Genomic DNA, 10,080 nt, shown 5'->3' with positions numbered 1-10,080 from the left:
TAATATTTATCGCCGCTTCTATTAATATGAAGTGCAATGTCAACGTGCAATAATGTACAATTATTTAAAGTTTCCATGCCTAATGTATCATGCCGGTATAAAAGAACGTCAAGTAGCATGCGTAGCCGAGCAACTAAGATGACGAGCTGAAATCGTAGACATTTCAAGTTCAAACCCCTACCTTTTTCAGATTTTTTTTTCACTTTTTTCAAATAAGTTATTATGTGTATAAATGTGTAATAATCAATATATCATTATTTGATAATTTTTTTTGTAATGGAACAAAATAAATTATTTTTTAATTCTGCAAGGAATTTAATTATTAATGCAAACGCCCACACACATAATTTAGATATTCAATTTTTTTTAGTTCAAATGTTTCTTGCAATCTGTATACGACAATCAGTCCACTCGCTGTGCCACAGATTGCATCGCATAATACGCTCAGAGTTATAATACGATAGAGATCGCTTTACGCTGTTTTTCCTTGAAATAAATAAATTTTACGTGTTGTGTACGCGTGTTTAGTATATTTGTTTCTTTCATATTAATTTTAACTATAATTAGTTTTTTAATTAAGATTATTTTAGTGTTAGTTGTTTATTTGTTAGTGTCCTGTTTTCTTTAATTTCGCATTTTTTAATTTTCTTTTTTTTTTGGTGTTGGTGCTAATTATTATTTTTATTTTACAATGTCAAGTAAACACCGGTTTTACGATAAATGTGTGTATTTAAATTGCACAAATATTAGGACAAAAGATGGAAAACGTTTATTTCGATTTCCATTACAAACGGGTGCGAGACATGATTTATGGTTACGCAATAGTGGTGAGTTTATAAAATTGATTTACTTATTTATATCAATATATAATATATATTGATATGATATATGAAACAAATATATATATATATATTCTTTGTTTTTTTTAATAAAATATGTCAGATATTATGTATGTTTACGTATGGATTACGTTGAAGTGTTTCTTTGCCGCGTTTTTCTGATCTCGCCGAACGGTTCGCGAATCCTGTGCGAATAAAAAACGATGCGCGTGTGTGTGTGCGTGCGATTGTGATGATCAGTTTCAGTTCGTCTTCAACGCTTGACGAGAGAAGAGGTCCCGAACTGCTGTAAGTTTATAAAAACATATTTTTGTATAACACATTAGAACGATTTTATATTATTTTTTTTGTCTAGAAAACGTTAGATTAATAACCGTTATGAAAACGATCTCGACGACGGTCGTCACCGGCATCGTCGCCGTCGTCGAGATCGTTTTCATAACGGTTATTAATATAACGTTTTCTAGACAAAAAAAATAATATAAAATCGTTCTAATGTGTTATACAAAAATATGTTTTTATAAACTTACAGCAGTTCGGGACCTCTTCTCTCGTCAAGCGTTGAAGACGAACTGAAACTGATCATCACAATCGCACGCACACACACACGCGCATCGTTTTTTATTCGCACAGGATTCGCGAACCGTTCGGCGAGATCAGAAAAACGCGGCAAAGAAACACTTCAACGTAATCCATACGTAAACATACATAATATCTGACATATTTTATTAAAAAAAACAAAGAATATATATATATATTTGTTTCATATATCATATCAATATATATTATATATTGATATAAATAAGTAAATCAATTTTATAAACTCACCACTATTGCGTAACCATAAATCATGTCTCGCACCCGTTTGTAATGGAAATCGAAATAAACGTTTTCCATCTTTTGTCCTAATATTTGTGCAATTTAAATACACACATTTATCGTAAAACCGGTGTTTACTCGACATTGTAAAATAAAAATAATAATTAGCACCAACACCAAAAAAAAAAGAAAATTAAAAAATGCGAAATTAAAGAAAACAGGACACTAACAAATAAACAACTAACACTAAAATAATCTTAATTAAAAAACTAATTATAGTTAAAATTAATATGAAAGAAACAAATATACTAAACACGCGTACACAACACGTAAAATTTATTTATTTCAAGGAAAAACAGCGTAAAGCGATCTCTATCGTATTATAACTCTGAGCGTATTATGCGATGCAATCTGTGGCACAGCGAGTGGACTGATTGTCGTATACAGATTGCAAGAAACATTTGAACTAAAAAAAATTGAATATCTAAATTATGTGTGTGGGCGTTTGCATTAATAATTAAATTCCTTGCAGAATTAAAAAATAATTTATTTTGTTCCATTACAAAAAAAATTATCAAATAATGATATATTGATTTTTACACATTTATACACATAATAACTTATTTGAAAAAAGTGAAAAAAAAATCTGAAAAAGGTAGGGGTTTGAACTTGAAATGTCTACGATTTCAGCTCGTCATCTTAGTTGCTCGGCTACGCATGCTACTTGACGTTCTTTTATACCGGCATGATACATTAGGCATGGAAACTTTAAATAATTGTACATTATTGCACGTTGACATTGCACTTCATATTAATAGAAGCGGCGATAAATATTAAATATAATATAATATATATTAAAAATTACATAACAAAATCCAGGTGGTCGAACAATTAATCGTTTTTTTTATTTTAATTAAAATAAGATTTATATATTTCATTACACATATACATATATATATATATTTTAATAATTATATTTTAGTTTTTATACAAATTATATAAATACATATATATATATATATATATATATATATATATATAAATAAAGAGAAAAGATCGCACATATACAGAATGAATACGTGATACTGTGTTAACACGAAAATTATGGGCGTAGCACGGACTCGCACCAAATACAAACTTTATCGACCCTGCCAGAAAATGGGTGTGCAGTTAGTTCCGATATTAAAAACGGGTGCGAGGGGCGCTTCAAGCAGTCCCGTAAAAACGGTAACAGCCAAAACGCCGGCCTGGCCGCTCTCATCTTTCTCTCTGCGAGAAGACGTACATTGTTATGCACCTTCCCACTTAAAGTCTGAAGTTAGGTATTTTCATTTCAGGTTAAATCCCACGTGTTCGATTCTCAATTTTCAAAAAAAGTGACTAACTTCAGATTGGAAATCAAAGATTTTAAAATAATTATCCTTATAAATTCTTAAATTATCTTTACAAATTCTTAATTCATTATTTTTACATTATCTTCAACTATACTTTTACTAATTATTTTGATAAACCTTTCATTAAAAATGTGAATATTTTATATATATATATATATATGAGACACAAAAAATTTAATTTAGATAAAAATAATATAAGAGCGAGAATATAATGTATAGTTAGCAAAAAAATGAAATAAAAATTATTAACAGAAAAGCAATGATCTTTTTTGTTTCAATGCTTGTTCTTGCTTTCTATTCTAATCTTTGCATCTATAATCAAAAGAACGCATTGATGTTCAGCAATTTTTCATTTTTCACAAACCTTCACAAGACTATCTTTAATATTTCTTATTTTGTAATAAAAGAACTTTATATACCTTATGTATATCTAACGCGAATTTCTTCGCGCAGTCTCGGTACCAATTGCAAGAATTGGAAGCATATTATGTATACACTTAGGTCGTCAAGACGACAGACATTAATTTTCTCGTTCTTTAGTACGTGTACTTGTCAATCTATCCTCGTCTTGAATCAAAGAAAAATCTCGCTTCTACATAAAAAAAAATGTCTTTATTTTCGACACCTATTCTATATTTAAATATGGGCGGTGAAATGTTGTACGTTTTACGACAGAGGCTGAAGGCGCAAAAGATCGACGCCGACAAAACGATACAAGGCGAGGCGCAAGTTTAAAATATATTTCAAAGATACATTTCATAAATATTCCGTTCGCACATTTTTGTATAATTTATAATTTTTTGACGATATATAATCTTATCAAAATCTCTTTCACGACTGCATCTTATATATATATTTATTTTTCAATTATCTCTTAATATTTCAAGCTAGATGTATAAAATTAAAATTTTGTGAAAATGTACTATTTCTTTTTTATATATTTTATATAAATTTTTATTCACTTTTTATATAATAAGTATTATTCTCTTTATTTAAATTTTTAAAAGTTTATTAAGATAGAAATATTTGTAATATATTATTATTATTCGTTGGAAAGAATCCTGATATTAATTTTGATGAATATTATTTTTCTCTTTTAGAATCTTTTTATACGCTCTATCATTTTAATGTTATCTACATCAATAAAATTTAAGAAAATTTTATCGATATTTAATTTGTTTCCTCAAAACGCAAAAATTTAATTATAAATTAATTAATTACAGTATTGGATGACGTAACTGCCGCTTTGCTCAATCCTAAGATACTGTCATCGATATTCGCGGAATCGCCTATGATCGGGGTGTCACACTTGCGCACCACCTTGGAGAGTGTCGTTCTTTCGTCCATCATGAAACTAGACAGGAGTAGTATGGACAAACTGTTTGACTTGATGATCATGATGGTCAAGTATCAATTGACGGCAGCCACAGGACCCAGGGAGGTCATACTCATCATCTTGAATCACGTAGACGCGATACGCGACATGGTCAGCGACTTGAATGCCCAAAAATGCGTTACCCTGGTGCAGGAAATGGTCCTTGATGTGAGTGTAATATCTTGTTTTAACAGGATATACCAGAAAACCGATGACTGATCCATCTTCTCTCTAACACGTAGTTCTACAGCTGCCTGACCTTCGAACAGATCTGGAGTGCGCGGGAGTGTTGTCTGAAGGAATTGGAATCGTATCACGTGCGAGTTTCAATCCTTCTGCGACGTGGTTTGCAGAACGAGGATGCCAGCTTCAATATCTCGCCTCAGGGATACAATGAGAAGTACACAGAGCACAGGAACACTCTGAGAATGATGAAGATTAAGGATGTGAGCCCTGAAACATGCTGCGGTGGGTCCTTCGACACTTTCGGTGACAGAAAAACATTGTTGGGCAAGAACATGTAAGGAGAAAAGCATCCAGTATATTCGATTGCACATGTCAATAATAATTATCTCGTTATGTATTAGATATTTGCCGACATATGGTGTAACGGGAACTGGAAGGCGAGATAGTCAGCAGTTCTTCAAAGATTGTGGTGCAAAAGCGGAATTAGGTATGCTGGCTGTTCAGCTGGGAACTGAGGAGACTAATTACGAGAGACCGTTCACGCTTAATCTATTATCGAACGTGGACGACGAGAATGTAAATAATACGAATAAGGAAATCGATGCTGAAGGGAACAAGGCTAAACCAGGTAGTAACGCGGGAAGTAACGAGAAGCCGAAACTAAATGAGGATTATAAAACTAAACTAGATAACGTATACGCGGACTTTTTCGAGGACGAGCAACAGGAGACCTTGAAACGCAGCATGGATCTGCTTGATCTCCTCGATGAGATTGAATAATTTTTATAATTTTGACTGACGAAATCTGTCTCAATCACCATTATTTTTCTTATATTTTTCCCACATACTTATACACTTTGCGATATTTTTGCTAACAACAAATACCTTTCTATACAAAGAGCGATTTTTCTGTTTTTACGAAAAACTGCTTTTACCCAAGTCATATAAAAACGCTCGTACATTACAGAGTATTGTAATGATTTTAAATGCTATCGAATGCATTGATAAAGTTCCGAGAGAGTAGAAAAAACAAATTCTATATATACAAATATAGAAAAAAAACTTTAAGATTTCGTCAAGTCTAAAATGTACTTTACACCTGTCCGACCGTCGAAACTGAGTGCCTTAACGATGGCTTCTTGATACTCGCAGAAGGGTATCAATTTATGCGGTGGTACCTGCAATCTCTTTTCATTGAAGAGAGTTGCCAGATCCTTGAACATATCCTCTCTCTCCTGGGATTCCATATTTAAGTTCGTCCAAGCTGTCATCCAAAATCCTTTCAACGATATATTCTGCAAATATTATATATGGTACAAATTATATTTTTTATATCTTTTGCAATGTTCACGACTCTTTAAATAGTTTTTAATTACTTTAAAAATAAGTGCAGCTATCGGTACGGTCAATGGCTCTCTAGACATGCCTCCGTAAGTCACCATAATACCATCTTGTGTGAGATGTCTCAGCACTTCATGTGCACTTTGTCCACCGATACAGTTGAGAGCTAATTTGGGTGAGGGTAACTTTTTACTTTTGAATAGTTGCGTTTTTCGAACTTCATCTTCGGTCAAAACTTCATCCGCTCCTAAACTTATCAACTGATTCTGTAAATGAAATTTGTAACATTGCATGTGCACATGATATTTAATATATATTATAAAAATATAATTATAATACTGTACCTTCAATTCCTGTATATTTGGCCTGTCTCTAACAACATTGACAGACTTGAAATTCCATACTTTGCACAATTGAATGACCAATTGACCAACTGCAGAGTTACCACCGTTTTGTATCACAGTATCTCCAGGTTTCAGTGAAACGAAATCTTTCAACATTCTGTACGCAGTACATGGATTTACATTCATCATACTAGCTGCAACTAGATCAATATCATTTGGCATCTGTAAAATTAGAGAAAAAAAGAAATAATAAACACAAATGACAAATATAATATGCCAGAGGTGTTGTAGTAATAATATATGCACCTTCAAAACATCCTTAGAATTATAATTAGCTAGCGTTCTCCATGTTCCAAAATTGGGGCCATTAGGCACCACTTTATCCCCAATGCGCAAAGTTTTAACATTAGAACCAATTGCTACTATCTCTCCGACTCCTTCATTTCCTGCTATTGCTGGTAACGGGGGTCTGCTAGGATATTTTCCTTGTATCGTATTTATATCAGCTGGGTTCACTGGGGCTAGTAACCACTTTACGGACACCTTTAGTATAAAAAAAAAGAATAATTAAATTATGCAATAATTAGATAATAAATAAAAAATAATTATGCAATAATTAGAAAGTAGTAAATAAAATATCTGACAGAATTTTAATTATCATAATAATAATAATATTTACTTGATCGCTTGTTGGTTGTTCTAACGTCTGAGTGGTTATTTGAAGAACCTCGACAGGCTCACCATATTCCTTATATGATAGAGATTTCGCGCAATCGGCATTAATTGCCGCACTCATTTCTCGAATGCTCATTAATCTACTTTTTACTAATTGCGAAGTCAATGAAAAAACAAATTTGCTTCTGAACATAACTATGTTGATGGAATCACGTGTTTAACGTTTGATTGTATCAAATTGACAACATTTATTGATATAATTTCAAATCACTCTGGCGATCGTTAATATTTTGCGAAAACTTATACCTTCAATAAGTAAACATTTCTTGAGAATTTACATAAATGAATATTAATTTCGTTAGAACAGTTGTAATCGGCTGTCATGAAGTTGCTGTGTCATGGGGTTTGTTCTTTATTGCTGTACTGATGAACTAGTGCACACTAGTGCAATAAGTTAAAGCACAGATTAAGGGGATCCTAAATGCACGGGCGAACTCCGATAGGGTCGATAATGAAGATTTTTTAAATATAATTATCGACAAAACTCGACAGATGTCGCAATAAAAAAGTTGTCAATCGACACACACATACATATACAGGGTGTCCCATTTTATATAATTTATAATTATATAAAAATTATATATACACAGGTTGTTACACATACATATACACATATGTATGCGTGTGTGTATTTATACAAGGTGTCCCATTTTTACTACCCCTAATATCTCTTTGTTTCAATGCATTTTATAATAAAACAACAAAAGTTGTACGGTTTCAAAGGAACTATAAAATAGTACCATTAGTGTTGAAACCTTGCACAGTCATAAAGATTACGTGAAAGTCACTATCACATGATAAGTTATAAAGTTTCAACATTGCAATATCGCTTCTGAGAATTTTGCGCACATGCAAACTGCATCTGGGGTAAAATATTTTGTACAGTTATCAGCAAACGAATAGATCGCCTGTGGAATTATTTTTTAAAACAACCAGCACACGAATAGATCGCCTCTGGAATTACAGTTTTAAAACAACCAGCACACGAATAGATCGCCTCTGGAATTACAGTTTTAAAACAACCAGCACACGAATAGATCGCCTCTGGAATTACAGTTTTAAAACAACCAGCACACGAATAGATCGCCTCTGGAATTACAGTTTTAAAACAACCAGCACACGAATAGATCGCCTCTGGAATTACAGTTTTAAAACAACCAGCACACGAATAGATCGCCTCTGGAATTACAGTTTTAAAACAACCAGCACACGAATAGATCGCCTCTGGAATTATTTTTTAAACCAGCACACGAATAGACCGCCTCTGGCACTAACTACTATAAAAACTATAATAATAATTATCAATTATACATGAAAAAATAAACAAAGGATTGCATTATCTTTCAGATAAAAAAAATTGAGAATTGCATTATAATAAAAAAAAATTAAAATAAAAATTAAAAATAAAAATAAAAATTGCATTTTAAACGTCTATTTGAATGTTCTTATAAAATTACACCTACATACATACATACATACAAATATATATATATATATATATATATATGTATATATATATTTATATACAGGGTAAGCCATTTTAATCTTTGCACTAAAATTTCTCAAAATTCAAAAGTTTAAAACAAAAATGTTTCAGATAAAAGTTGTATGGTTTCAAGGGGGACATGAGATGGTGTCATTGATTTGACCTTGAATAGCCATTTGAAGGTTACGTGACGGTCAACTTCAATTTCTTAAATGGAACACTATATTTTTTCTTGCATACTTTTATAGCTGACTTTAAGATCTTTCCAAAACACTACAATAAAATATTTTTTCATTAAGTATTTTTCGAGTTATAAGGCTGCAAATTTGCAGTATTTTGACATAAAATACAAAATATCTTGGGAAATATTCATTTTTCGATTATCATACCTTAATACTTTTATGCACAGAATAATGAGACGAATCAATTGGTGTAAAAAAAACACATAGTTGTCTTAAAGAAAAATTATTTAACTGCTTATTGCAATTTTCATATTTTTTTAAAGGTAAATATGTGTTTTCTTTACACCAACTATATATATCAATATATATGTATCAATATATATATATATATATATATTAATACGATGTTCAGCATAACAATACGTACGATTTTTGAAATGTTTGCAACAGTTTAGAAAAAAATATATATTGTAAAAATTGATCTGTTTTGTGCAATCTATTACAAGCAATAAAAAATGAGGAAAAAAAATTTTTATAAAAAAAATTAGTGTTACCTTGAATTTTTTTTAATAAAATCATATTTTTTTATATAAATCGATTCTCAATATTCTGCATAAGTTGTAATGTAGGATGGCCAAAAAAAGCGAATAGCTTATGAGATATATTATACTTTCATAATGTACATAAACTATGAAATATCTCATGAAATCATTTTCTGATTATTTTATTCCAATTTTAAATCAATTGGTGTAAAGAAAACACAGATATAAATAAAGATATAAATTGTAAACCAGCAGCTACATATTTTCTCTAAAACTCAAATATCTCGTAAACTTTTCACTTTTTCACAATTTTATCTTTATAATTTTTGATGCAGAATATTGTAACAAATTGATTTAGATTGAATATGATGCTTTATTTAAAAAAAAATTATGACATTCATTTTTTCATGAAAACATTTTTTTTTTAATTTTTCTGTTACGTAATAGCTTTGAAACAAATTCATTTGTACAATATAAATTTTTTAATTATCAGAAACGTCTCAAATATCATGCGCACTATTATAATATATATATATATATATATATATATATATATATATATATATATATATATATAATACATACAGCATACATAATACTGTTACATACAGCACAAATACACAAAATATTACATACCTATTTATTATGCACATAAATGTATATAACGATTAGATAGACAAAAAAAAGAAATAGAAGAAAAAAGAAATAAATAGAAAGAGAGCGAACGAGTGAGCCTTTTTATAAACGTCGACAAGCAATATATTATTATGTATGTATACATGTATGTGTGTATGTATATATACATATATATATTGCTCTATGATATATATTTATAAT

The 10,080-nt window shown here is 30.5% G+C and overlaps 2 protein-coding genes across 3 annotated transcripts; one reads left to right on the top strand and one right to left on the bottom strand.

Moving 5' to 3' along the window:
- Positions 1 to 2,932: 2,932 nt before the first annotated feature.
- OSCP1 (Organic solute carrier partner 1) lies at positions 2,933 to 5,902 on the top strand. Of its 2 annotated transcripts, none has more exons than XM_029300328.2 (4): positions 2,933 to 2,980; positions 4,276 to 4,595; positions 4,670 to 4,947; positions 5,015 to 5,902. In XM_029300328.2, the coding sequence occupies exons 2-4, from the start codon at positions 4,344 to 4,346 to the stop codon at positions 5,391 to 5,393; spliced, it is 909 nt and encodes a 302-aa protein (XP_029156161.1). In that variant the 5' UTR covers positions 2,933 to 2,980; positions 4,276 to 4,343; the 3' UTR covers positions 5,394 to 5,902. The 2 variants fall into 2 exon arrangements, with proteins under 2 accessions (XP_029156161.1, XP_029156160.1); XM_029300327.2 differs by having other exon boundaries at positions 2,939 to 3,770.
- On the bottom strand, positions 5,428 to 7,475 carry LOC114928959 (enoyl-[acyl-carrier-protein] reductase, mitochondrial). The gene is made up of 5 exons (XM_029300326.2): positions 6,978 to 7,475; positions 6,605 to 6,841; positions 6,299 to 6,520; positions 5,990 to 6,220; positions 5,428 to 5,908 (listed from the first exon to the last, which is right to left on the bottom strand). Exons 1-5 carry the CDS (start codon positions 7,164 to 7,166, stop codon positions 5,678 to 5,680), a joined length of 1,110 nt encoding a protein of 369 aa, XP_029156159.1. The 5' UTR covers positions 7,167 to 7,475; the 3' UTR covers positions 5,428 to 5,677.
- Positions 7,476 to 10,080: the final 2,605 nt, after the last annotated feature.

The sequence above is a fragment of the Nylanderia fulva genome, unplaced genomic scaffold (assembly GCF_048542155.1).
Source record: "Nylanderia fulva isolate GAGA-0341 unplaced genomic scaffold, ASM4854215v1 Scaffold31, whole genome shotgun sequence".
In the NCBI taxonomy this organism is placed as follows: domain Eukaryota; kingdom Metazoa; phylum Arthropoda; class Insecta; order Hymenoptera; family Formicidae; genus Nylanderia; species Nylanderia fulva.
Note: the sequence above shows the minus strand (reverse complement) of the source record. Positions and strands in the feature narration are given on the sequence as shown.

Coding starts and splice junctions, on each gene's coding strand:
- OSCP1 (XM_029300327.2), top strand. CDS start 3,659: ATGTCTTTATTTTCGACACCTATTCTATATTTAAATATGGGCGGTGAA. Junction 4,596..4,669: donor TGCAGGAAATGGTCCTTGAT/GTGAGTGTAATA, acceptor TCTAACACGTAG/TTCTACAGCTGCCTGACCTT. Junction 4,948..5,014: donor ACATTGTTGGGCAAGAACAT/GTAAGGAGAAAA, acceptor GTTATGTATTAG/ATATTTGCCGACATATGGTG.
- LOC114928959 (XM_029300326.2), bottom strand. CDS start 7,166: ATGTTCAGAAGCAAATTTGTTTTTTCATTGACTTCGCAATTAGTAAAA. Junction 6,842..6,977: donor AACAACCAACAAGCGATCAA/GTAAATATTATT, acceptor TTTATACTAAAG/GTGTCCGTAAAGTGGTTACT. Junction 6,221..6,298: donor CAAATATACAGGAATTGAAG/GTACAGTATTAT, acceptor TTTCATTTACAG/AATCAGTTGATAAGTTTAGG.